Raw genomic sequence first — 26,885 nt, 5'->3', positions numbered from 1 at the left:
CCGTGGGTCTGACGGCTGGGGACTCGGGCTGTCCCTGTCCCCGCCTTGGGTCTGGCAGGGCTCGAAGAGTAGGGTGGTCAGACTCTCCCCGTGCCCTCTCCTCCTCTCCCCGTGCCCTCTCCTCCTCTCCCCGTGCCCTCTCCTCCTCTCCCCGTGCCCTCTCCTCCTCTCCCCGTGCCCTCTCCTCCTCTCCCCGTGCCCTCTCCTCCTCTCCCCGTGCCCTCTCCTCCCTGTCCCTGTCCCCGCGTGTCCCCGCCCGGGCGCAGTGGCTCCCCCCGGCGGTGGCGCTGGGCCCTGCGCTCCCAGGCTGCTCCGGGGCGGCACCGCCCCCAGCGCGGCGGGACAAAGCGGGGCCGGGCCGGGCCGGGCAGCGCCGGCGGCATGGAGCGCGGAAGGGAGCGGCGGCGGCGGCGCGGCCCGCAGCCCGAGTAGGAGCCGAACCGGGCCGGGCGATGCGGCGGTGAGCGCGGCGGGGCCGGGCGCCGCCGCGATGCTCCGCCGCAGCCTGAGCCGCCTGGTGAGTGCGGGGCCGGGGCGGCAGGCGGGGAAAAGTTCGCTCTTATTTTCTCCTTGCCTGGCGTTGGGGTGGTTTTCCGGCGAGGGCTCAGCGCGGGGTGCATCCCCCTCCCCGCGGGGCACGCCCGCGGCCCCGGCCCCGCAGCGGCGGCTCCGTCCGAGTCTGCGAGCCCTCCAGAAGTTGCCTTTTCTGCTGGAGCCCAAACCTTGTTTTTTTTCCTTCCCAAACCTGTCGGAGGGGACTTCCCCGGGCCGGCAGCGCGCTCCCCAAACCGCGTGGTTCTTCCTGCCCTGGGCGGGATGCGGGCTGTGCCCGCGCTCCGCGCCGCCAAACCCATCCCGGTCCCTTCCCGCTGCCACATAAGCTGCCTGGAGATTTCACCGTGACCTCATTGCTTGGCCTGGGCTCTGTAATTACTCATTTTTTTCCTTTTCCGCAGCAAATGTGGGGAAACCAGTGCTTTAACATCATTTCGGGCGCTGCTGTTGATTCAGCAGTGTCACTGATTGCGCAGTGCGTAGTTAGCAAAGTTCCTGGAGTTCAGGCGGTGGTGTGTGGTGTCAGCGGAGCCCAAACACCCCGGGAGGCTCCGGAGCCGCTTCCCGGGGCACCAACCCGGGTACCTGCCGGGATAATGGGCTCTGCCCGCGAGGCCGGAGCCGCCGGGAGACGCGCTCTCATAATCACTTTTGGTTTGGGGCGAGATATTTGTGCCAGATTCTCCAGGCTTGTATGTAGCACAAGGGACTCCAAATCTCCTTTTTACATCTGGAGGTAGCTCTGCGGAGTTTGCGGGGGAGCGGTTTGATCTGGGGTTGATTTTCCCGTTTGCGGGCTGTGTTTCTCATGCAGGCTCTGGGTAAGCCCTGTGGAGAACACACCTACCGCAACAACCATTGTTTTGCAGCCTCGGGGGTAGATAGATTAGATGGAAACTCGGTGCCCTGAATTGGTGCCTTTGATGCCTTTTGAGTTTAGCTCTGCCCTGCGTGCTTCCTACCCCACCCAGCCTCGCGGGAGTTTTTGTCCCAGTCACGTCTAGAGGCGTTTGTGGTTTGAGGCATCTCCACTGAGCTCGGTTGAAATCTTCTCTAGGTGGCTGCTTCCTGTGGGCGGGTAACTGGAGGTGCCTGGCTGGGTTCTGCATCCAGCACCCTCCTCACCCGTGAGGAGCAGTCCCTGCCCTGCCCGGCGGTCCCACACAGTCTCGGTGTCCCTCGGTGTGGGGAGGGGACGTTCAGTGCTGCTGGGGTGTGGTGTCCTTTGAGGTGGAGAAAAAACATCCCGAGCACAAGGCGGGTATTTCTAAACGCTTTGTGCAGGGCTGAGCTGTTGCAGCACCTGTTTGGAAGGGTAGAGGTTTGGAAGGGAAGGGTTCCTCTGGCTGGAGGAACAGCTCTGTTCAGGGACCAAGACAGCGTGTCAGGTCATCTTCGGTGTTGGTGTGGGGGTTTAGGCATTGTTTCCACCTCCTGGCTTTGCAAGCAGCATTTCGGAGCTGTTTGTTATCAAGCTGGTGCAAGTGGCGTGGGTCCCCCCGTATCTTTGGCCGATAGAGCAGCTCCTGCCATGCTGCTGCAGCTCTGCCCTGTCCCCAGCCCTGCAGGGTGCCACAGTAGTCTTGGGTCAGTCCTCTCTCTCCTGCTCTTGGGAGGAGAGGGCAACCTATGCCAATCCCTGTGTAATTATCCCCTGAGGTGCTGTCGTGCCCTCAGTCCTGGATAGGTAGTGCTGGGCTTCAAGGGATGCTCATCTTGTGGCAGTGGCATTGCAGAAATTCACTGCAGTTATTAAAGGCTGCAGATTTTCTGACACTTAAGGTCCCACAGGGCTACTCAGACAAACATTGTAACCTCTCCACTGTGTGGTCTCTCCCTGAGGCTCATAAATACCGACAGATACTAAAAATCCTGTTTTCAATTGTATCTCACAGCTCTAGGCACAATGGATGTGACTTGCCCTATCAACATGACTGTGGCTCTGTTTTTCCCTCCTATGAACTCTTACCCTGGACAGGGTATGAAATGGGATGGTAAAAAGAGAAAGAAGAGTAGAGTGGTGCATGTGGGTCTGCTTAGCTACCTGGGGGTACAGACTGATGCTCTTCAGAAACAAATTGTATTCTGAACTTTGATTTGCACCACTGAAATAATCCTTGTCAAAGGACGAGTGGGGCTGGGATCACTGCGGGAGGTGGGATTGAATTGCCATGGTTAATCCACTTTTAGGAGATACTGTCAACTTGAAATATAACTTCAATTCTTTTTTGGAAGCAGATTCTAGCACTGGAGTCTTATTTTTAGTCTCCTGCTGCTTGTATGCCTGTTGTGGGGTGGATGTGGGTGTCCAGGAGAGGGTTGGGGTCACTCTGCTGTGTTGGGCTCCTCAAAGGGCTGGAGTGAGCACTGTCCAGTTCCTGACTCACTGGGAAGTGCTGGTCCCTGTGCTGTGCATCAAAGAAAAAAGCATCACAGTGTGCTTCTTCTCATGTATTACTCTGCCCGTATTCTTCGGGTGCATGCAGACAGCTGTACCCCGGGGACACAGTTCTGCCAGTGCCCGTTCAGGCTGGTGTAAGAAATAAGTGAGAAATGCAGAAAAAGCAGTTACTGATGCCCTCGTTGTTTTCAGATTTTCTGCCAGTTTGCTCTTATTTAAGGTCAGTCTGGAAGTGAGCCCTGGGAGCTGTGGCTCTGCTCACAGTGCAGGAGGGCTGGGATAGTGGGTGAAGCACCCCAGGGTGCTCGCCCTCTTCTTGGCTGAGCCCCTAGGCTGGTGTCGGCCTGTCTTAGTGCTCTGTCCTGGCTGTCCTACCTCTGCCATCAGTGCAGTTCCTTGTTCTGGTCTTCTCCTGTTTGTGTTCAAAACCTTAGGATAAGTAAGAAAACAACAAACATTCTGTAATTGCGAGCAAAATTCTTCTGTTTGAGTGTTTGTGCAGTGTGTAACAATAGTTGTGTTATTCCAATTTAATTAAAAACCTTGGGGCCTGATCCTCTTTGCAGCCTGTGCCCTGGTAAATCCCTGATGTCTGGGGAGCGCTGGGCTTGTTGTGAGCTGCTGCTTCTCAGCACTGTTTGCTTGGTGTTGGGGGAAGAAGGTGCCTCTTAGATGGGTGTGCAGTGGTTGCCCGTGGGCTGGACCCGTGTGGCTCTGTGTCTGTGCCTTGTCCTGAGCTGCAGTGATGTTCTCTTCCCTCTCCCCTGTGCAGCTGCCAGCTGTGGGATACCCCCAGCTTGGCTTTGGGGCCCTGTGGGCAGGTCCTGCCTGGAGCTCTGCAGGAAGGTACCCCACTGAGACTATTCAGATGGCTGAAAGTGGTTAATGGCCCAAACTCACTGTTTAGGTGGGAAGTAAATTCCCCACTGGCACTGGGGAGTAGGAGAGAACGGGCAGGGGAGGATGGGGAGAGCCCCTGGGATGCAGTGGGCAGTGTGACGCTGCTCCCTGCCCAGCTCGGGGGGATGCTGGAGTATGGCTTGTGGAAGGTGTCCAAGGCTGCAGTAGAGCATGTTGATTTACACTCCCATCTTTAGGATGTGCAGCAACTGTGTAATAAAGTCTATTTTTGGACACAGAGCACATCTGTGATTTTCTTTCACACTTGGTTTTTTTTTTTTCCATAGAGGGTGAACCAAACATTAGTGTGTGATTGCAGTTCCTATTCTAATAATAAAGATGATTACAGGTAGGAGGTGGAAACTGTAAGAATTGTCTTTCACCCCCCAGTCCAGCCATATTAACACCTGGAGAATGAGGTTGAATGTCAGATACCTTGTACCTGACTGTCAGCATCTGCAGGAAGTGTTCTGCTTTCATTGATGTGACAAAAACCTGCAAGCAGCAAAGGTTGGGGCTGGGGTGTCTCTGTGACACCAGGTAGCTGTTCTGCTTGGAGAAATCCCACCCTTCCAAAGAGTTTGGGTTTTAATGAAGCCACTTGAATTTTTCATGGAAGTTGCTGGAATTTTATTTTGTAAGATGTGTTTAGCATGATAGCAGCATTCCACGTGCTCAGGCCAGTTCCCCTGTAGCAGCCACAGAGCAGCCCATGCTTAACCACAGAGAAGTCAAGGGAGGCTCAAATAGGGAAGCTGGAACTGCAAAAAGCTTCAAGTTGCAATCCCTTATTGGTGCTTCTTCCCTGGAAAATGGGGACACAGGAGTTTCTCAAGTTCTGGGGGACTTGAGGGTTTCTCAGATTCCTGTAACCATTTCCTCTTCGATGTCTCCTAACTGTAGCTTTATTCCCTGAAATAACTCAGCCACTTGGCTAAAAATAAATAAAAATCAAACAAAAAACTTGGCCTGGAATAAACAGCTGCGTGGAAGCGTTTATGTGTGCAGTTAAAGTTTGGGGAAGTTATAAATCGCTGTAGGGAGGACTGGAAAGCACCGGTCAAACATTAATAATAAGCGATGCTTCTAATTAAACCAGTGGCATGCTGAAACTTTTCTGAGAGGATAACGAGTCTTGGCTGTATTTTCTTCTTCCCTCCATACCACTTTTGTCCCAGTTGGTATTTTGCTAAGAGTCGTGATGATTGTCTGGACTGTGCGGGAAAGGCTCGGAGCTGAGCTGACTGGAGCTCCAGCTGAAGACATGGCGATTTGCATTTAATAATAAAATTTGTAAAAGCAAATAGGGCATCTATTAATAACAAGCTTTTCAGCCTTGCCTTTAATTTCATCCTGTTGCCTTTGGTTTATGCGTTTCCTTTCTGATTAAAACTGCTGTTTTCTGGCTGTAGCTGTCTCTAGTGGAGAGATTTATTTTTTTAACATATTAGTTAAAAGCAAAGCTGATGGAGAGCATTCACGGTGTCTGTAAGTCAGACAAAACCTTCATACCCAAATAAGTTGTTGTCTGCCAGTGCTCACATTTTTAGCAACGCGGGTTTGGTCCCTATGAACATCTTCCTCCTGTGGCGCCATGCTTGCATCCTTTACCTCAAATGTGTAATTCCTTGCACTAGGGGACTGTGTTCGCTTGAGAGATTTAAACCCACTATCTTTGCTGAGAAAATGCTGGACTGGCCAAGTGAGGGAACATCTCTGTAGCCAAGATGTTCCTGCCAGAGGAACTGGCATTGCAGGGGTAAGGGAGTCACTGAGCAGGGTGCCTGGGAAGGGGGGATTTTCCAAGCAGCTTGGACACAGGGTGAGCGAGTGTGCTGTTAACCCATTTGCCTTTCCCTGGAAATGTTTGCTCAGGGGATTTTTCAGGGGAGTTTCCTGCATTTATTGTGTGTGGGAGGCGTGTGCTGAGGCTGGAGGTCAGTGGGGAGGTTTTCCTGCGCGGCTTGCATGGTCACTCCGATGGATTTCTGCCCAAATGTGACCCTGCTGAGGGGAAAGGACAGCAGCTTGTGCCCTGTGCCAGAACAGGCTATCCCCAGGTTATCTTGGAAAATGCCTTACCTCTGCGTCTAGACTGAAATCTGCTTCTTGCTGCTCATATTAGAAATACTTCTGTGCTTTCTAAGGTCTGGGAAGGACGGGCTGGTTTTTCTGTAGCAGGTTTTGCCAGTGCTATACACAGGGTGTTGTGCCCTTCACCTGCCTGCGCGCTCCCCAGCCAGCACACCTGTGTCCAGGCCTGGCTTGCAGCCCCACAGGTGATGCTGTGGCAGCCAGGAGAGCCTGTCACACATCTGCAGCTCTGCCCCTGCTAGCTCCCTCACCTCTTGCAAGTAGACATGATTTTTTTTTTTTTTTTTTTTTGCTACTTCAATTACCAAGCAATACTGATGTTCAATGGTAGAGTTTTTTTAGGGTTTTCCCTTTTTTGTTTAGGGATCTGCAGCTTTCTCTAACTTGTGGGGACCCTGCAGGCAGGCTGCAGGCAGGACTGGTCCCCTGCAGCTGGGGGTGCTGGACTGTGGCTATAGCTGTGTTTGGTGGTCACTCAGGAGCCCCACACCACCGGGTTCTGTTAGCAGTGGGCACAGCATGAAGGACACAGTGAAATGGGCTCTGCCCAGAGCCTGGCCTGCCCTTAGGGACACTGTGCCAGTCAGAGGGGTGTCCTGCTCGTTGTGGATAGGTAGCAAGGACACTGCTGCTCATGTTGCTGATGATTGTAAGCCATTTCTGTTATTACTACTGAAAAAATCGTACAGCAATCTTGTGTAGTTCTGCTCCCCTGAGGCTCCCTACACCTTTCCATAGGTTGGACCAGCCTGCAGCCCCTGCTGTTCTGGGTGTAACCATCACGCTGCAGTTTGCTGCACTGCCTTCAATTATCCAACACGCCACCAGTGACCTATTCACTAGGTTTGCCTGCACTCGCTAACATTTGATTTGGGCAGTCAGTATTTCGCTTTTTTGCAATAAACTTGACTCCAAGACGTGAGCATGGAGCTGTTCCATGGAGTGCCTTAACCCTCCTGTGGGAGGAGGGCGATGTGCTGCTGCCTGTGCGCTGCAGGGGATGGCAATGAGTGGCAAACTGGTTTAAAGCTTGATTTACTAACTTGTAGCCTGGGGAAACGGTGAAACTTCTCTGTTTTAAAAGGTCTTCTCTGCCTCCTGCCCTCGCCTGGCTCCTGCTTGGCAGCAGCACGGCTGCTGGGTCAGGAAAAGCCTGTTTTGCCCAGAGGCTGCAGGGACTTCAATATATATATATATATGCATTAAATATACATACACGCAATATATGCACATTAAATATGCATATAAGCAATATATAGAGATGCATTAAATATATATATATTTTTTGTTTATGGGCTCTTTCTCAGGCTTGGCTAAAACCCAGGTGGGCAGTAATTGGCACAGGGCACCACTCTGATGGTTGCAAAGTGCATTTGGGTACTGAGCTGCACGTGAGAAAATGGGGTGGGGAGAGGAGCTGAGGCTCCCTGGTGGGAGGGAAGCTGTCTGAGGTTTTGATTCTCCTCCCCTCCATCATTTTTCGTGCTCTTATGGGGATGCTCGCTGCCACAGGTGCTGATCAGAACCAGTACTCTCTAAAATGTTTATCTCCTCATGCAACCCCTTCTGCATGAGATTTGCAGTTTGTGCACTCCTGTGGGCACCTGTTGCATTCTGCTGACTCCAGTGTTTTTTTTCCCCAAAGCTCAGTCGAACTGTTTGGGGTGGAATTTCAGCTGAAGCCCATTTAGTCTAAAAGCATATCTCCTCTGGCCATCGAGTCTAATTGATAGTGCTTCAGAGACATTTGTCCTGCCCTCCTTAATGAAAGCTTAGTGCATGATCCAGTTGTTTGTAAAGAGCTTTCTGTTTTCCTCTGGCAGCAAAAGGAGCGGTAAGCCCCTGCAAGGCTGTTCTAGCTGGGTATTTTGTTCTCAAATCAGGCTTTCTGTTTTTTTTTTTTTTTTCCCATCTTGATCAAGTTTTCTGTAAAGTCCATTGTGGCCTTTGCTGAGTAATACTTTGCTGCAGGCTCTTTGCTCCTGTTTTCAGCTGAATTTTCAGGATCTATAGGTGAAAGGATTCCAGCCTTGCTTATGGAGGGCTTGCTAATTCCTTGCTGTGTGTTTTCAAAGAATCTTTTCATCTAGCATGTCTTAAAGTGTGCTGTATCCCTTAACAAGATTGAGATAATTGAAGTGGGAAACAGAGACATTGCTCACTTGGTTGATGTAATTTGTTTGCAGTATTGTGGCAAATGCACCAGTTTGCAAACCAGAGGGATGCTCTGTTTCTTGTGCTGTAAAGGACCTAGAAAAGCTGAGTAAGACGTGCAACAGGCAAGACCAGACAATTTGAAGCACTTCTTTGGTACTGCCATCCAAGATCTCTTCAGCAGCAATACAAATTAAATACTACTTGACTGCAGCACTGTGCTCTGTTGCTGGAGTCTCAATTGGCTTAAGAGGGAAAAAAAAAATCTCACTGCTGGGAAATTAAATGCAGAGGGGGGAAAAAAATCCACTTTTGTGAGCAGCCCTTCCATCTTTTATTATGATTTCTGTGTAATTCCTCCCCAGCATTCATACAGAGCCAAGCAGCTGCTATCTGTAAGGACTCAGACTGCACTCGGGGAGGCTGCAAAGCCAGCCTTGAAATGCAGTGTTAATACATTCTTTTTCTGTTTACTTTGGGTGGTGTTTTGCATGCCACTTTTGTTCAGTCTGAGTTGTGGAAGGTTTTTATTCTTTTTGTTTTTTCCTCCTTCCTTACAGCTCACCTTTTCTTACATTGTTTGCTCAGGGAGGGAGTGCAGTAAAATTAGCTGCGATGCCCAGAGGGCTGTTGTCCTTGTACCAGCCAAATTAATATTGTGGAGCATATAATTTCCATGGGGTGGTTTCTTGCAAGGCGGTTGAACGGATGGAAGTGAGACTTCCCACTTGACAAGTACTATTGCAGTAAGTGCAGAGTAGGAAGCAGTCAGGCAGAGAGAGGAAACCTTGGGTGAAGGAGCTTGTGTTGGTAACTGTGAGAGCAGGAACGCCCGTGTCTTGGTGCCTGGCTGGGGAAGGAGACTGATAGGATGGAGATGGCTGAGTCATCTCCAGAGATGCTGGCCCACTGTCCACCACAGGACAGTCTCACTGTGCAGCTGATGGTGCTGGGGTACACACCACAGTGAAACCCCCAAGCTCCAACCCTGAGGCCCCAGGGCCAGTGAAACCTCAGCTCCCTGTCGCTGTGTCTTTGCAGCTTTGCTGGCTGCTGTGCTGGGCAGTGCTTGGTGTGGGGCTCACTCAGGCGCTGCTCTGCTGCCTTCCCCAGCCCGGCCAGAACAGGAGCCAAAGGATTTTCTGAAGATAAATAGTTCTAGGCCACATGGTGAGGATTTCTCTCCTGACTGGGTCGATTTCACTGATCTGCTATCCTGGTATGACTGTGCCTGCCAGCCCCAAGGATGAATCTGTTGGTCATTGTAGTATGTAGAGATGAAAATATTCCCAGTGCGGTCTGGGTCATGGGGAGCTGGTTTTGGCTGTGGAGCAAGGGGTGAAGTGGGTGATTTCTACCTCTTTTCCCTTTTATCTCCTGCTGCTTCTGTGGAAACGTTTGTCTGTAGTACAGCGAGGGGCAGAGTTAGAAAACCACAGCTTTTATGGTTTTGGAATTGAAAACTTCAATCTGAACCCATGTGAGTGAGGAGCATGGGGAGGTGCTGGGACCTTGGGTACCCATTGGGGGGGTTGAGGGCACCCCTGGATGCTGATGCAGGACTTGAGGAGTCCCTGCAGGCTGGACCTGTCCTCCTCTCCCTCCTGGTGGCTGTTGTTTGGGAGATAGGACAGCTTCCCTAGAGGCAAGCCTCATCTGGGGAATGGGTCTGGGTAGCCCTAGGTGCCAGCCCTGGCTTTTGCGGTGCTGTGGTGAGGTATGCTCTGGCAGGGCAGTGTGCAGCCTCTGCCCCTGGAGTGTGGACAGCCAGGCGAGCTTGCTTCCCAGGGGAAAGCAAAAACTGCTCTGGGAAATAGGCTTCTCGCCAGTCAGCTGGCAGCCTGGCTCTGAAATGCTGGGAAAACTTAAAGAGGGGCAAAATGTTTGTAGGTGGCAGAGGTTAGAGTAACGTCTGGCCGAGCTGGGATGCATAACATAGCATTTAGGGGTTTTTTTGTTTCCATAACTGAAGAGCTCAGGCTTTCAGAGGACCAGAAAACAACGGGAAAACCAACAAATTATAGCTCTGCTGGGTGATGCAAGCGCTGACAATTGCAAACTGGGAGGTTTTTTCCATTTTGCTCTTACTTTAATTTTTGCCAGCCCAAATCACTGCTCTGGAGAGCCTGCAGCCCTGCTAAAATAGCTGCTGATGAACAGACATATGTGCACAGCTTGAGCCAGGGAGAGGAGGGAGGAAGAGTTTTGAAGACAGGAAGACCTCGTTGTATTTGCTTTGTGACCTCTGCAAAACATTTGGCTCTTATTCAAAGTCCTTTTTCTGTTCTTGAGCCTGAAGTGTTCCTATGAGCCTGAATTTTATATGCTGGTGGCATGCTGGTCGAACTTTTCTTCTGGACTGCCAAAAATAAAGATCTGCTGCCTGTATTTCAAGATGAGCAATGATTTCATAACCCTGGCTGCGAATAGGGCAGGGGAAAAAAAATAATTGAGATGCTGAAAACTTCCAAAGGTCGGTGGTTGTGTTTTAGCAGGAGCAACAGATTTTGCACAAAACAGCAGCAGTGAAGTAGTGCTGCCCCAGCTGATCTCTCTGGGTTTGGCTTTCTGCATCACTCGTGAACCTGGCTTTGTACAAAGTGCCACCGAACAAGAGCTGTGATTGCAGCCATTGTGCCATGTTTGCTGGGAATATGCACTACTGCCTGGTTTGAGGGTAGACTGCCTCCAGAAGGAAAAACAAAATCCGTGCCAGAAAAGGTCTTTTCAGCTGTCACCCCTGTCCATGGCACTCCTCAAGTCCAGGATAGGGCTGGGCCCTGTTTTAAATTTATTACCTAGAGAAAAAAAACCTCTTGTACTTCCTCTCTCCACCCTTACAAAATCTTTCAAGTAGCCTTTTCCACTGTTCTCTCCACCCAGCCATGTCTCTGTCTGCTTTTATCAGTGGCTTTGTTGGCCAAGTCAGCTTTTCCAGGAAATGCAGCCAGGCTGGGCTCTGCTGTTCCCCAGCCTGCTGTCCTTGGTGAAGGTGACCACCCTGTAAGACCATATGGTGAGGCAGCAGGTCCTGGGGACAGAGGGGATGTGGGGATGGGCTCTGGCTGGTGCCCCTTGCTTGGCTGCACTTCTGCTTGCATTAAGGATGGTGTGATCTGGTGCAGTCATGCCATGCTAGAGCTCACCATGTGCTGCTTTTTTATCCCCAGGAGAAGGTCTGAGTATTGAGCCCCATCACATGCTGGCTGTGGTGTAAAATCCCCCAGGTACTGGCCTTTTCCCCATGACTCTTCTTTTGTTCTTGCTTTTCCTTTAGGTCTGGGGGCTCTCGTGGTTGCCCCTGCTCTCCCCCACCTTGGCTGGAGCTGGCTTAACCTGGCGGTCATTGTCCCTGACTGAAATACCAGTGGGAGCTTCAATCTCAGCAAAGGAGAAGGGACACTGGTTTAAATTTCAACCTTTTGTTTTCCCAAGGTGCCAGCCTTCCCATCCTGCTTAGGAATGAGCAGCAAAGTCCCGTCCAGTGGGAAATGAGATCGGGCAGTGTGCACCTTCAGCCCTTCCTGTTGGACCTATGAGCTCTCAGCATTGCAGATACAATGGTGGTTGTTTGTTTTTTCCAAGGTCTGTGCATGTTATTGACCCTGTCATGCAGGCGCAGGAAGAGTGGTGGGGTTGATCGTGATTGATGGAGTTCTCTCTCTGAATCAGGAATCTGCCTAGATATGTGGTCGTTGTGGGTAAGCACAGTCCGAGCTGCTGAATTATTATGGGTATTCTCAAAGCATCGCTTGTACCCTCCTAGAACTGGCTAAGGACAAGGAGTCATAGGAAAATTGGCAAGAGGAAATCTCAGTTAAAAATACATCGGTTGGGCAGTGGGCTTGATGTGCTGAGCAACTTCCCAAGGCTCTTGGATGTTTTGGGGAGGTTACAGTAAATTTATGGAGGCTTTTTAAAACCGTGGATGTGTTCTCCTTTGTTCTTCTGAGGCTAAATGAAACAGGAGCTAGAACAGGCTGTTTTGGGAGGTGCTATTATTTTTGCATGCTTTTTTTGTAAATCAGGCCGCCTTCTCCACTACTTCTATGATAAATGGAACAATACAGGAGCAATTAGACTTTAAACTATTCATGAGATCGAAGCCAAGTAATATGATTTAATCTTTCTTTTGCATGTATTTAATATAAGCAGTGATTTCATTCAAATGTCTGAGCTTTGTACTTGTGCTGTATAATCTCTGAGTTTAGCAGATGATTTTTTAAAATGTCTGTGGTTTTTATTAGATCTGTTTTCTATGAGTTATTTGTGTTTACTTTGTGGCTTAAAGTTATCTTCAGCAAACATGAAAGGAGAGGGTTTTTTTACTGGTTATTTCTGGTTTTGGTGCTTTCTGGAACTGTAGTAAATCAAATGATGGTGGTTTTTTAGTTTTTCTTCTGCTGCTGGTTTTTTCTGGAAACAGGGCCAGAACGTAGCACAGACACTTGCTTTCCATATGGGGGATATAATTAAACACTTTGCAGCTGCCCTAGAAATAGTCCTCTTGAAGTGGCTGCTTGTCAGCGGTGACTGCAGAGCACAGGTTCACCTCTCCTGTTGAACTCAGTCTAACTCCATTAATTTTTACCCAGGTTTGCAACTTCTGTCCAGTTTTGTCTCGGTGCTGTGCATGGTGATGTGATGGATTCCCAGAAAGTGGGGAGGGGTGCTGAGGAGAAGCCTCTTCTCCCCACAGCAGGTGGGAGCAGTGTGCTGGGGAGGGACATTTCTGTGGGAGAAGGGCGCAGATGGGGAAGGAGGCACGAAGGGACAGTTGCCTGAACTCAGGAGGAGAATTTGGGGACTGCTGTGGGCTGCAAATGTAATTGTGCCATCTCTGTGTACTGTTCCAACAGCTTCAAGTCATCAATATGTTGGGCTATTAATTGAATCCCTAGGCGTTTTTACTCCTGGCCTGATGCCTGCAAATCATACCCGTTCTTATCTTGTCAAAGAAAAAATTACAGTGAACTGCCAAGCCTCAGATAACCTTCCATGGGTGCATAGCTGGGCTATTCAAGTTTGGGCAATGCAAGAAAATAGCCATTATCCCCTCTAAAGCCTTGATTTTATAACCGCTGCTTGTGGCAGTATGTGGGTATATAAAAGGCACAAGTATGGGAAGGTTGGGTTACATCAAGGCATTTGACAGAACACATTCATGTGTGAGTTTCTCCCTGGCATGAGAAGGGTGGTGCTGCAGCAGCTGCCCTTTTCCCTGCCAAGCGTGGGCAAAGCCAGGATGGGCAGCCAGCTGCCAGCTTGAGGGATGCTCCTGGCAGAACAGCCTCGCTTGCCTCGTCTTTATCTCTTATGATTTGTGTCTGACTCTCTGGTTGTTGTCTTCCAGCTGAGCTCCTTTAGGAGAAATCTGGTTTGGATGCCCTGCTGAAAGATTGACTCACTGATGGGCTTGGTTAGGCACTTGGGGGGTGGAACAGACGCTCTGAGCTGAAGCTTGAAACTGCAGGAGAGACCTACATCTTTGGGGCTGGTCCTCAGGTGAAGCAGACAGGATAGTGGCTCTGCTCAAAAATGCCTCCTTCCGTCCTTCCTCTCAGTTCCTGGTGTCTGCTGTGTCCTGGTGCTGCTGCTATATATCTGCTAGCTGCTGGGAGCTCTTCTGGGCTGCAGGGACAGGGTACAGCAGATGGGTCTCTGGTCGCTTACTGGCATCCCCAGATTCTCCAGTCTTGGTGGGAGAATGCAGTGTGGCACTGTCCCCACACCGTGCCCAGTCTGACACTGCTAATCCCTGCAGACAGCTCTCCTTCTCCAGTGCTCACACAAACACCATGCCTTCAGCCCCGGGAGGTGAGAATGTGCCTATGAGGGGAATGCAGTTGTTTATTTTCTTGAATAATCCTTTTGGCAGGCTTGGCTCTAAACAGCAGGAGAAACTCTGGCTTTTGCCTGCACCAGCTCACTCCAGCACTGTGGACTGTGTAGAACACCACCAAGCAACGAGGCAGCTGCTGGAATTGCATCCAAGTAACATTCCTTTTTTTTTTTTTTTTTGCCATCAGAATTAATTTTTTTTCATGAAAGGCAGTTGGAAAAAGTCGTCTAAATCCTCTCGCTGCTAATCTGCATATTTTATAATTTTCCCCAAAGCCTGGCAGTTATTCCCTAAATCTGCCTCTGAGTCTCTGTTAGCAATCTATTAAGGACCCGGCGAGGGCCGGGCTGGGCTCGTCAGAGTGAGAGCTTTTAATTGCTGAGCTCAGGCAGCACCTCCCGCTGCAGGCGTCTGGTGTGCGCTCGTCTTCTGCAGGGAGCAGAACAGAGAGATGTGGTGTGAAGCCTTCCAGCTTCTGGTGTGGTTGAGGGACCGTGGGGTGGTTGAGGGAATGGGAAATGAGATGCCGTGAGTGGTGGGAGCCTGGTTAGACCATGGAGGGAGGGCTGGGATGCACCTGGAGTGTCACTGTTACCGTGGCTTTACACTCATCATCTGTGTGGGTGATGCTGCAGATAAATAACTTGGGGGATGATAAGTCCTCCTAGGAGCTGATGCTGATAACTCAGTGTGGCTTGGTCAGCCAACACACCACACCTGGGTTTGGGTTCTCCTATGTGAAGCTCTGTGGCTTCACATACACCATGCTTTCTGTGGATAGTCAGGAAATCCTTGTGTATACTTTTCCAGCAGTGCTTTAAGCAGAACTTTGTGGTTTCCGTGCCAATGCCTGTGAGTGGCAAACCTTCACCCTGATTCTTCCATCGGCGCAGGCAGGGAAAGCTGTCACTTCCTCCCTGTGCTGGAGGGATGCTCACCAGGCACGCCTGGCTCCAGAGCCTGGACAGGGACACGACAGGGATCAGACGTGGGGACATCGGTCTCCGCTGCCTGGTGCTGCCGTGGCGTGGACGGATGGCTCTGCCTCCTGCTCCTGGGGCACAGGTTGGTGAGACCGTGGCTGGCACCTCTGTAATGCAGCGGATGCATCAGGGAACCTTTTTTGGGTCTAGTTTGTAGCTCGGAGGAGGTGCTTTCTGCTGCAGGTGTGGTGGTGTGGCTGGGAGGATGGTGGCATTCCCTAGCTGGGAGTGTGTGCCAGTCCTGCCCACCTTTGGGAGCTGGTGGAGGTGGTCACTGCTCGGGATGCTGGTGGCTGCTGCTGGCTCTGGCGGGAGGTGCAGGGACGTCGTGTAGGGCATGAGAATCCTCCTGCTCTGAGCATCAGCCACTGGAGGTGTGAGGATGGCTGTAGTGAGAGCAGTCAGCATGCCTCCTCAGGTATAGTCATGGTGTAAAAACACTTCTCTAATTAAAGGTGCTGCAGATCTGAGTGGGAAACAGAGGAAGGGAAGAGCTGCTGCTTCCTTTGGGCAGTTCCTGCTCCTGGTGTAACAGGAACCATTCAGTTGTTCTTGCTCCAGGTCTATCGGTTTTATCTGTTCAATTTTTTAGTTTTGACACTTTCCCCAAGCAGCAGTTGGTCCGAGGCCTTCTGCCTTAGCATGTTTTTCTTCAGAGCACCTTTTCTCTAGCTGTGTTTAGCTTGCATCTTGACAAGCTGCCTGCGATGAGCCCTTTGGACCAAGGGGTTGCTGAGCTGGATCCAGGGCTCTCCAGGAGCATCCATCTGCAGCAGGCTGAGCCTGTTCTGGGCAGCTGACATGGGACAGGGATTTGCCATTTTTGACACCTCCGGTGGAGTTTCAAAGCTAGCAGGCTGTAGGGTTGAGGATTAATATGACTTACATGGAGTATGAAGAGTATTTGCTGGTGTTTTAGCAGTCCTGCTGCCTGCTAATGCCCTCAAACCATGACTGTGACCAGTGTCTTCCTTATTCATGTCTTAAAATTCAAAGCCTGGACTCTAAGGAAATATAACCCAGGTCTAACACCATTCTTTCCTCCTCACCCCTCTTCTCCCAATTGCTCTTAGTGGGCATTTTAAATTCACTGTGCAATTTTAAGTTCAGCATCACAAAATGCTTCCTGGTGCCAGCCAGGTCTTCTCCCTTGGCTGCAGCATCTGTGGCAAGGACACTGTTGTGTGAAAGGAGGAACCTGGACAGAATGAAAAGCTGGTTTTTAAACTATTGCACAGCTCTGTTGTTTTTGAAAATAAAGTTTTCTGGTCCACTGAGCAACTTGAGTGTGCTGGGTTGGCCAGGGCTGGAGGCTGATGGTGATGGAGCTCACAGTGCTGCCTCCACCTCTGAGAGCTTCCAGCAGCTGCAGGCACCTGCCAGGCCTCGGCTTTGTCACAAATTGGAAAGGTTTTAAAAGAAGTTACAAGACATTGGAAATTCGACGTTGAAGAAATAGAAAGCATTGAAATAGATGAGTTCTGCCTCTTGTCTTGCATTCAGACACTTTGTTTCTTGCGTGTTAAAATCCTCTCCTTTGGATCCGGAGGATCTGTCTGTGGCTTGCAGGGTGCTGTCTCCTCTCGTGGGTGTCCTGGAAGGGCTGTGGGGTGTCTGGGTCTCTGCTAGAGCCCTGTGTTGCTGATCACAGGTGTCTCAGGGCTTTGTGCAAGGGCTGCTGTCGTCCTGCAGGGCAGCCCTGCTTCCCTGCTGAGGTTATTCCGCTGCAATTCCTCTCAGCCTGCTGCCATCAATGGGGCTGTCATCAAGCCCCCATGACATGAGGCTGACATTCACTGGTGACGTCTCATTCTGCTCTAAATTAAACCCCCAGCAATCCCAGCTGGCTTCCCAGCTCCCTGTGTGTCATCTTGAGGAGTTTGTGATGTAAAACTGTCTGCTTCATCGTTTGGATTTTCGCTGGGATTTTTAAATAGCAGAAGCAGACCCTTTTGGTTTTTTGAGCTGAGTACTAAATGTTTATGTACCAGTGTGGTGGTGAGACGTTGCGTGGGCTTGAGGGTTGGACAGAAGAGTGTAAGGGAAGGTGCAGTTGCCATCGTCCTCCATGCAATGGATAAACCCAGAGCTAAGGGATTCTCCAGGTCAGGACTAGGAAGAGATGTATAAGTGCTAAATTATATTCCTAATGACTTGAAGTGCTTGATAAAGACATACCTTCAAGAAGGAGAAATAAGCTGTTGTGGGCTGTAAACACAGGCAGCAGCTGTACTGCACAGGGCAGGAATTCAGTCCTGGTAGGGTGTAGGGCGGGCTGTGGTCCTGGGAGCTGATGGCTGAGCGAAGGTGTGTTTAAGGCTCAGAACGTCCTTGGTTTTGCTAGATGATCTCATGTGTTCTTCATTCTCTGTGCTTTGGCTGGAGCAGGGAGGTGAATTTTTGAGTTCCAGCTGCCTTACTTCCAACCAACAGCACGGTGCACTGAGAAGCTGGGAGCTATTAATACAAATATTTGAGCTATTTAGCGCTAAAAGCTGTTTTCTCTCCTTTTCCTGGCTGCCCCGACAGTGTGCTGGGGAGGAGAAGCGTGTGGGGACGCGCACCGTGGTGGTTGGGCACCGCCCCGTGTCGGACACCGAGGCGTACGTGGCACAGAAGTTCTGCGACAACAGGATCGTCTCCTCCAAGGTGAGCTCCCCCTGCCCGACCAGGGGCGTTGTCTGCGTGATTCCTGCTTGTGTACTCACCCTGCTTTTGTTTGGTGGTGGATCTGGAAACTGAGAGAGTGGCAGTTCCTCAGGGATGAATGCAAAGATGCCTCTGCAAGTGGAGTGAGCTGGTACAGCCCTTACACACAGCTGCAGTCTCTCTCGTAGTGGTTTTCTTTTCATCCTGTCAATGCCAGTGGGGGCGTGGACAAGTTCCTGTCTTGTAGGCTGGATGAGAGCAAAGCACATGGACACATTGGTTTTGTGGGGTTGGGGGTTTTTTTTAGTGTTTTATGAAGTCTTCTGGCATCCCCTTTGGGAAGACAGATTAGGTATGTAATACAGCATGAGATAACAGCAGCTCAAATTTACTGAAGAGACTGGTATTATTTTATAAAGGGACATAAAAATACGATTCCATTTTTTTTTTTTTTTGTTCTGTGGGATTTTTCTCTCCTAAGATAAGCCAAAAATAACCATTCTCTGTTTATCCCTTTGGATGAGAGGGGGGGGAACATTCATATGGTATTAATGCAGCTTTTGTTTATGGTGGAAAACTGTGATGACACCCATCTGCCTTCTGCTTAGCTTTTTTCCATGACATTCATGAAGCTATTTCAAAAGATTTGAAGCCAATTCAAGTAAAATATCAAACAAGTGGCATTCCATATTGTCAACACAGCTGGATATGTATCCCAGTGCTTAGGATTCATGATGCTCAGCATATACTTAGGCTTCAGTTTTGCTGTACTTGAGCTGCAAGGAGGTTTTTCCTTTGCTTTCTTTATACACCTTGGATTTTACCTGTTTTTGCATGCCTGGGTTTAGTTTTGGGAAAAGTTTTCAGTCTGTCCGTGTTTAACTTGGGTAGCATTCCCATTGATTTTTCCATGGCTTGCAGGAGGGGCCTTCAGTGAGGACACCTTCCTCTGTCCCCAGTTTCCTCCCTGAGAAACTATTTGCTTTAGCACTAATTTTAGTTCTTCCTTGATTTATTTTTGAATATTATGTCCTTGCTCTTTTTTTCCTTTTATATTTGCTAGGCCTGGGACCTGACCAGTGTTTTTTATAACTAAATGGACATTGGTCTTGAGACTTGTCTGCTTATTTTTTTCTATTCCAGACAGACTGAAAGATAGCTATTAGACCCATTACTTTCCATGTTGTTCTTAAATTCCACATGCTTTCCAGAGTAAATGATGCAGCAGCCTTCTTAAAATTATAATGAAGCACAACCTAATACTGAATTTGTATGGGCAGCGTGGCTTTTTTTTTTCTTGTTCTTTTTTTTTTTTTTTTTTTTTAACAAAAGCAGCTCTGAGATGGTTTTGGCAAATTGGAAAAGATATATCCACTGTGGGTTATGTTGTAATGAAATCACGTGTCTAAAAATGCCTTTTTAGAAGTTGTCTCACTGTGGACACTTCGACTGTTCAGTGGTCCAGCAAAGTGAGCTGAAGCTGGAAGCAGAAGTAGGAGTTTGGTGGCATCTCAGCATCCAGCTGCATTGTGCTCCTGAGCTGAGCTCTGGGACCTGGATCTCTGCCTGGAGCCCTCCAGGCTGCTCAGCCACCTTGCTGTGCTTCCCTTGCCATCTTGGAGGAGAGATCCTTTGCTCTTGGGTGCAGATCGTTCCTGTTGTGTAGCTCTAGTCCCTGTCAGCCACATGCCTTGGTCTGTTTGTGAGTCACCCTCTCTCCCCACAGTACACGCTCTGGAATTTTCTCCCGAAGAACCTTTTTGAGCAGTTTAGAAGAATTGCCAACTTCTACTTCCTGATCATCTTCCTCGTGCAGGTAAGAGCTTTGATGCCAAGAGCGAGTTTTGTTTAGGCGCTGATGTTAAACACAGCTCAAATAAGAACTGAGCTTTAAAACTGTTTGTGCTTATAAGAAGTTTGGAAATTTTTGAGCTGTAAGCTGTGTTATAATTCTGCCACACCATCCAAGGCATAAAAATAATTAAAATAGCTGGGCCTGTCTGAGATGGGGTTTGAATGACTGCCAAAACCCTGAAAAACCATCTTAATTCTGTTAAGATCACTCAGCCACTGAAAATACACTTGATGCTACACAATTAAGATCTGTTTTTTTGTCACCTTTACTACTTCTGTTTTGTAGCTCTGTATTTCCCCAAGTGATAAGGTATTTTTATGTCTCAGATATCATGAGTTTCAAGCAGGAGAGATAGGATGTACTTAGTAAAATTCACAGAAGGCATAGAATGAGTTTTGGAAATGTTGAAGCTTCAGGAAGTTGCTCTGCATGGGCAGACCAGCAAATTTATTACAGGCATAAACTTTTCCTGCTCTGCTTTGTGGCTTGAGTGAACGGGCAAATCCTGAGGAATACTCATTTTCTGTTCTGTCATCCAAGAAAAGCAAGCTGTCAAAATGTGCTGGGGCAAAGGGAGTTTGGGAGAATCACTGCAGTGCCTTTGCTCACCTTTTAAATCCTCAGGCCTGGGGCTCAGCACACAAACAGCTCTAGGGCTGGAAACAGGCACCAGAGCTCTACCCCAGCAAAATGAAAAGGCGTTCATTTGGCTGCTGCAGGGTTTTGGTGATTCAGGACTGGGATATCACTCCCTCCTAGGCTGCTGTTTAGATGATGAGTGCCTGAAATGTTTTGCCTGTGCAGTACAGGGTTCTGGTTTCCAGTCACTCTGGTTGCTGCAGGAGCAGGGATCCCGAGGCAGGGCTGTGCGTGGCTCCTCCTGGCAGTGTGACATGAAAGGCCAGTTTACTGCGGCGTCAGCTGGCCTGCCTCCATCTCTTCATTTCGCTGGCGTTGCTCCATTTTGTCAGACCCAATTTGTAATTTGCCTTGAACTGAAGCGATACCCTGGAGTCAGGATGTCCTTTTTGTGTAGCTGGCCACTTAGTGACGTGCTATTACATTTTATCTATTGACCCTCTGGCTGTGGAGAACATGGAATATTCCTGATTGTAATTACAAGCCAAGTTTCAGCCTAGCTGCTTGCCCATTTTAGGCACAGGTCTATGCAGGTGAGAGAAGAGTCTGGCTGTTCCTCCTTGTCTTTATTTTGCAAGCACCTCTAAAAGCAGAAATCAGCCCTCATGGTGGATTTAGGAGAACAAACAAACCCGACTGAGCAAAGCCCAGCCTGACAGCACTGATCCACTGGCTGCCGTATGAGCAGCCCCCTGCCCCCAGGTGCTTGTCATTCTGGAGATGTCACTTGCCTTAAAAAGGCACTCAGGGCTACTCTATTCATTTTAAGTACCAAGAGTTCTACCTTGAAAAATGCCACCTATAGCTTAAATGTTCATGCTTATATTTAAATTTCTGCAAATTAATGGGGTTGTCCCACCTGATTGCTGCACGAGGAGCGAAGTATCACAGTGCTCAAGGAACCACCTGCCCTACCTGTTGTGAAATGCTTTATAAAATCGTAAACATCGATTTCTGTGTCTATTTTTCTGGATCTGTAGTTCCAGATCCAGCTCTTTGTAATACACAGTATGTGCATTAAACATAAAACATGGTGCACACAAACAGGAATACAAGATATATATCTGGCTGTTTCTTTGGTTCCTCTGTTGCAGCTCTCACAGGAATCTGCAGGGAATCTCCTGGTGGAAGGGGCTGGCTTGGAGTGAGCACAGTCCAAGTGTGTTTGTAGGCAGACCGAGCTGGTGGCAATAAGCTATTTCAGGAGGTAGCAGGAATGAAGAGAGTCTCTTTGAGATATCTCTTTGAGATAACTTGTGTAGTGTGGTCCTTAGTGTCCTAAGGAATCTCGTAAGCAAAAACTATTAAGCAACAGGAGGACTTTGTCACTTTTAAGTGAATTCAAATTACGCTATTGAAGTCTTAAACCAGTCCAAAAACAGTTCCAGAGGAGTCTTCCTTTGTTGTGGCTTGTTAGTCTCGTGTTCCTCAGCTTTTCACCAGCCACAAAGGGGAAGAGTAGTGTCCAGCCACAGGGGTTTTGCAGGGAGTCCAAACTCCAAATACATATATGAATTATTCCAGGCGCTTCATCTGATAATTGTGTTCCTGTTTCTGTAATCTTGTATCTATGTGGACAGAAGTTGTATTTTTTTTTTTTTACACAAACATGTACAATTACATCTCATCCAGTGCAGGAAATACTCCTGCTGGGCAGCAGGAGGTCCTTTACTTTGCCTTTCTCAGCAGAAAGCCAAAATTCTTCTTGGATTCCTAAGACGTCTCCAATTTTTGCAAGATAACTTTTGGCTTACTGGCCTAAGCTTCATGATAGTACCCCAGTGAGTGGCCATCACATGTGCTGTGTGCAGTATCTGTGACACTTGGCACTATCCTCACTTGAAGCTGTTCCTTCAGAGTGTGGTTTCTACCAGACTTTCTGCTTGGAAACATTTTACACCCATTTGAGTGAGCCAGGGCTCTGTGTACCTGGAAGTGTTTTTGGTGTTTATTTTGGTTTTACCCCCCTGCTACTTAACTCATCTGCCATTTGTCTTGCTGCTTCTTGTGGCATATCTCTTCCACTTCAGAATCTTCTGGGTTCAGTAGTGCAGGGTAATATTGCAGTGTACTGCATTTCACAGTTGAAAATGTCCACGTAGCTGATAGGAGTCCTGTCCTTAACACAGCTTTTTACAGGCAGCCTGAAACAATAAATGTCCCAATGCTGCTGTTTGTGAGCATGCTGGGGAAGCACAAACAGGAGACAAAGTCCCTTTGTGGGGACACAAAGCCTTTCTGCTGAGTTTCCCCATCCCTTTCATCAGGGCCCTCATCATCTGCCTCTCGTGCTCCCATTCTCTCCACGAACAGCAGAAAAAATGACCAGTTTGTGGTGTATTGGTTTGGAAGGTGGAAGGTACTCCCTCCCACTTATGAACCTGTCCTGCCATTCTTACTCTTTGGGACAAGTCCTGGTACAGTCAGAAGGAGCAGTGGTTTCCCACAGCCTGAAGGTTTAATTAGCGATCAAGGGGATTGGTCTTTACCCTGGTGCTGGCTCAAGCACTGCAGTGAGCTCAGGAAGGATCCAGCTCTCTGCCCCAGGGCCCCTGTGCAGCCGTGGTGCCTACATAATGTTCTGAGCTCCAAATCTGAGAGCCTAAAGACAAAGCCTGGATTTCTGTTTTATTTAAATATTCATGTTCTGTTCTGCAGTATATTTCGTAGGTAATTTGGGCTGATGGGCGTTATTTTTAGCCTCCCAGTGTCAGTGGTTCAAGATGATTGGTGCTGCCCTCCTTTTCGTAACCAGCCCTTCCTTCCCTTCCTCCTCTGCTAGGCTCTGACCTGCCCTCAGTGGGGTGGGCACCCTTTTCCCCCCATAGTCAAAGTCTGGGGTTCTTCTCCTACCCAAAACCCAGGGTTCAGCGATACATTTTTCTCTCTGCAGGTGATAGTGGACACCCCAACCAGCCCGGTGACCAGTGGCCTCCCGCTCTTCTTTGTCATCACTGTCACAGCTATCAAACAGGTACAGGTGTCACGGTGGGGAGGAGAAGATGCTCTTTGTGACAGGTAGAGAAAGATGTACTTAAATGTACTCAGAAGCCACCAACATGTGCTGGTAGTTTTGGTGCACCCTTCTTAGAGGGTGAGGTGGGCACTGGTGCTTTTCACGAGGCTGCATTTTGAGTGTTGGTGTCTCCTGTTCTGGAAATGCAAAGCATCCTTGTGCTGTTGAAAGCAGGGCATGGGGGTCAGTAAAGCTTTCTGCTGTAGGTTTGGTGTTTCGTGAGTGTTTTTCCTCTTAGAAACACTCTTGAGTCCTTGCAGAGACATGCTCCAAATACAGCCCACGCTCTGCTCCCATGGTGGTAGGTGGAAAGGACAGGTTCTGTTCAACCACTCAGCTAGTCCTGAAAACATGCAGCCCTCATCTTCTTGCAGTGTTAAAAGACCTTTTGCCTCCCATCACAGATACAAATGCCATTTAAAATTTCCTGATTGAATAATAAAAAAAGACGTTTCTTCTAAGTGGGCTGGAAAGGAAAAGCTAGAATAAAATCTATCTGCTTCAAATCTCAATGTTTTATTCTTCCAGTAAAGACTGAAGAGGAAGAGTCTCATCCTGCGTTACCATAGGAAAGAGTTGCAGGCTGCTGCGTGTATTATTCATATTATCGGTCTGTTCTTACCAAAGCTGAGAATAATAGAAGTGTGTTACCGTAGTTTAGCTGCTTGTTGCATGCCCCACATATAGATTATTTTTGTGTTATTTTAATCTGTACTGAATCTGTCAAATGTGCATATGAAGTTTTTAAAATAAATTGATTCAGTCTGTGCCACTCTGGTTGATGTTTTGTCAGGCATGAAGGAGGTCTGAGGATGGTTGCCTTATTCATTGTTTTAATGTGTCCTCTCACTGACTCCTCTTCCTTTTTCATCAGTTCACTCACTTTGTTACAAGTTTGTGTTGCCTGTGTCTGTGTCTTAGGGGTACGAGGACTGGTTGAGGCACAGAGCTGACAACGAAGTGAACAAAAGCAACGTCTTCGTTGTCGAAAATGCAAAGCAAGTGCGGAAAGAGAGTGAGAAAATCAAGGTAACTGTTAACTGAGAACTTGCATATGGTTCTCACTGAGGCTGATGGGAACAGAACTGTGTGCTGAGGGCACAGGGGCAGGAGAGGAGGGGTGTACTGGGTTAGAGCTGCCCCAGTGTGCTCACTTTGAGATGAGATGCTCCCAAAGTTGTTCCCAGTTAAGGAGTGAAGCTGCCTTTGATTGCTTTTGAAAAGCTGTCTCACAAAAGCTGTACTGGGGCTGACAAGTGACAGATCTGTCAGCATTTTGCACTTCTCCAAGACAGGCAGTCCTCTTCTATTTCCAACTCTCCCAAGGACACCAGGAAAGTGCACTTAGCTTTGGCGTTAATTTATCGCACTGCACTTCAGGCAGGTACTGTCTCTTGCTCCATCAAGATTGAACAGAGAAATTAATACTAACAGTGCCACGTGGGTGCTCTGAGTCACTGCAGGCCTGGATCACCCCATCGGGCTGTGGAGTGGTGTTCAGGGATCTGTGCACCCCTTGGACCCCTGTTTACCTTTTAGCCAAGGTGATTTCTTTTAGGCTTTGAGAGAAGCTAAATCATAATCATCTAATAACAACTGAGAGGACTTTTCCTGCAAATGTTTCCTTTCTCCTAGGTTGGAGACATAGTAGAAGTGAAAGCAGATGAGACCTTCCCCTGCGACTTGATATTTTTGGCCTCCAGCAGCACTGATGGGACCTGCTATGTCACTACAGCGAGCCTTGATGGCGAGTCCAATTTCAAGGTGAGGGGCTGGGTGGGGCAGCATGGAGCTGGTGCTTGGGTACCTGGAGGTGGCACTGCTTGCAGGCTGGGGGTGTACTCAGCTGAGGGGTGCTGCCATGGAGCCCACCCCTGCGGCTGCAGGGCTCTTTAACAGCTCCTGCCTCCTGTCTGCTTCCAGTGCGTCAGCAGTGAAGCCCTGGGGGCTTGTTTGTGCTCTGTTTTGTCTCCGAGGGCCATTTCTGCTGGCGCTGCCCCAAACTGGATTGCCATTTGTCGATAGGGCTTCGCTGCCCATCGCAGGCAGCCTGTTAGTGCTTCCCTGCTCCAGCCACACTGTGAGCTCTGGTGCATCAGGGCAGCAGTGCCTGCAGCTCTCCAGCTCCTTTCCAGACCTATCAACACTCCTGTTACTTAACCAAGCATTTCCAGTGAGATTAGGGACCTCTCTGAGGCAGCATGTCTAGATTCATTTAGGGAATTTTTCACCAGTGTGAGAAAAGCATCGCTTCTGGGATTTTCTCTCCCTTTCCCTGAAGCAAGCAGTGAAACTGAATACTAGTCTTGCTCAGGATGAATATCTTCAGTTTATTTTCTTTCTTTCTCTATCTCCCCTTCTCTGAACTAGGGAAAGAAGCAACAACAAAGAACTTATATACGTCAGAAGACATGAACATTTGGTTGCACTTGAGTTTGATAAATATTTATGCAGATACTAGCAGCTGCAGTAATAGGACTGGAAGATACTTTAAAATTACATGATTCATTCGAGCATACTCTGAAGTCAGTGGGAATACCACTGTGGATCTGTTTATCTGGGATTTGTGGCTCTTCTCTATGAGTGGCTGTTAATTGGCGCTGGATAACCTGTGTGGGAGCTGGTGGCACAGTGCTGGTTCCACTAGTGAGGAGGAGTTGGAGCTTCAGAGTTGGAGCCTCAAAGTGGCTTGAGGCTAAAAATAGCTAACCATGTTAAAAGGCTATTACTTATTTGTGTCAGGTGTATTATATGCATCAGCTCACATTACTTTTGCAGAGTCTTGGCTCTTACTAACTTGTGAGTCTGGAGGTGCGATGCTGAGTTTCTATATCAAGCACTGTGGTGGTGTTTTTTCCTTGGTTTGTGGATTCCTGTAGGTGACTGGAAGCTGTCTCCTGTTTCATGTCTAGGTGAAGATGAGTTTGAAGGGGAAGAGGGAATAGAAAAGCCAGCTCTGTTTGGGGAAATAGGTCTAACATGAGGAACCAGGGTTTGCTGCAAAACGGGTGAGGGAAGCACGCTTGGGTAATCAGCAAGCCTCATCTGCAGGGGTATCTGCTGCCTTCCTGGTGGGGCTTTTCCTGGTATTTGGGGCATGTCAGGTTGAAGTATGGGAATAGTGCCTGATTAAGTGAAACTGGAATAGAACTGTAAAAGAGATTTTGGTCAGGACTCTGTCTTTGAAGCACAAATCTTTGGCCACACATTAGCTAAAAGAACACGTGTTTTCTAAATGCACTGAAGGATGTAAAGATCAGGGGATTGATTGGGAGGTAGCTTTGAAGTATCACTCAGTAATTGCATGGTGTCTCTGCTGATGAGAGCATTGCAAAACCCCACGCAAAGGCTGGGTTAGGTACTGGGCACTGCAGGAACAGTTTTGACTTGTGCTTCACAAGAGCTGTGATCTGTACCAGAGATCCACGTGTGCCTGAGCATTTTCAACTGGAAAAGCCAGGCAGGCTAGCAAAGCAGCAGAAAGGTGGGGATTTCTAATGGCATGATGACGGGGTGTGTAACGTGGCGGTGCCTCCCGGGATGCGCAGGGAAGGGGACGCGCACGTCAGGAGCGGAGGAAGCGTTTTAATGAATTTGTTTATGAAGATGGATTGAGGCAGCCTGCCGTGCAGCCCGCCGTGACTTGGAGCTCTCAGTAGCTCCTATAAATAGAGCCTGAAAGGCAGTGAGCAGATCCTTTGTGGGCTTTTCAGTTAATTATGAGAGATGAACCTTTGCAGCAGCAGCTGCTAAAAATAGCTCGGAGTCTGCCAGTGCTCTGCCTGATCCCTGGTGCT

General features: G+C 48.8%; 1 protein-coding gene across 2 annotated transcripts in view; it reads left to right on the top strand.

Moving 5' to 3' along the window:
- Window positions 1-319: 319 nt before the first annotated feature.
- ATP11C (ATPase phospholipid transporting 11C) overlaps window positions 320-26,885 on the top strand; it is a 55,144-nt gene continuing 28,578 nt past the window's right edge. For both annotated transcript variants that reach the window (XM_063421623.1, XM_063421624.1), the window contains exons 1-6: window positions 320-517; window positions 17,459-17,578; window positions 19,305-19,394; window positions 22,966-23,046; window positions 24,010-24,117; window positions 24,724-24,852. In XM_063421623.1, coding sequence (XP_063277693.1) covers window positions 491-517; window positions 17,459-17,578; window positions 19,305-19,394; window positions 22,966-23,046; window positions 24,010-24,117; window positions 24,724-24,852 — 555 coding nt within the window. In that variant the 5' untranslated portion in view covers window positions 320-490. The remainder of the gene's footprint in view (window positions 518-17,458; window positions 17,579-19,304; window positions 19,395-22,965; window positions 23,047-24,009; window positions 24,118-24,723; window positions 24,853-26,885) is intronic.

This window comes from Prinia subflava, chromosome Z, assembly GCF_021018805.1.
Source record: "Prinia subflava isolate CZ2003 ecotype Zambia chromosome Z, Cam_Psub_1.2, whole genome shotgun sequence".
Taxonomy (NCBI): domain Eukaryota; kingdom Metazoa; phylum Chordata; class Aves; order Passeriformes; family Cisticolidae; genus Prinia; species Prinia subflava.
The sequence above is the reverse complement of the archived record's forward strand: the minus strand, read 5'-3'. Positions and strand labels throughout refer to the sequence as shown.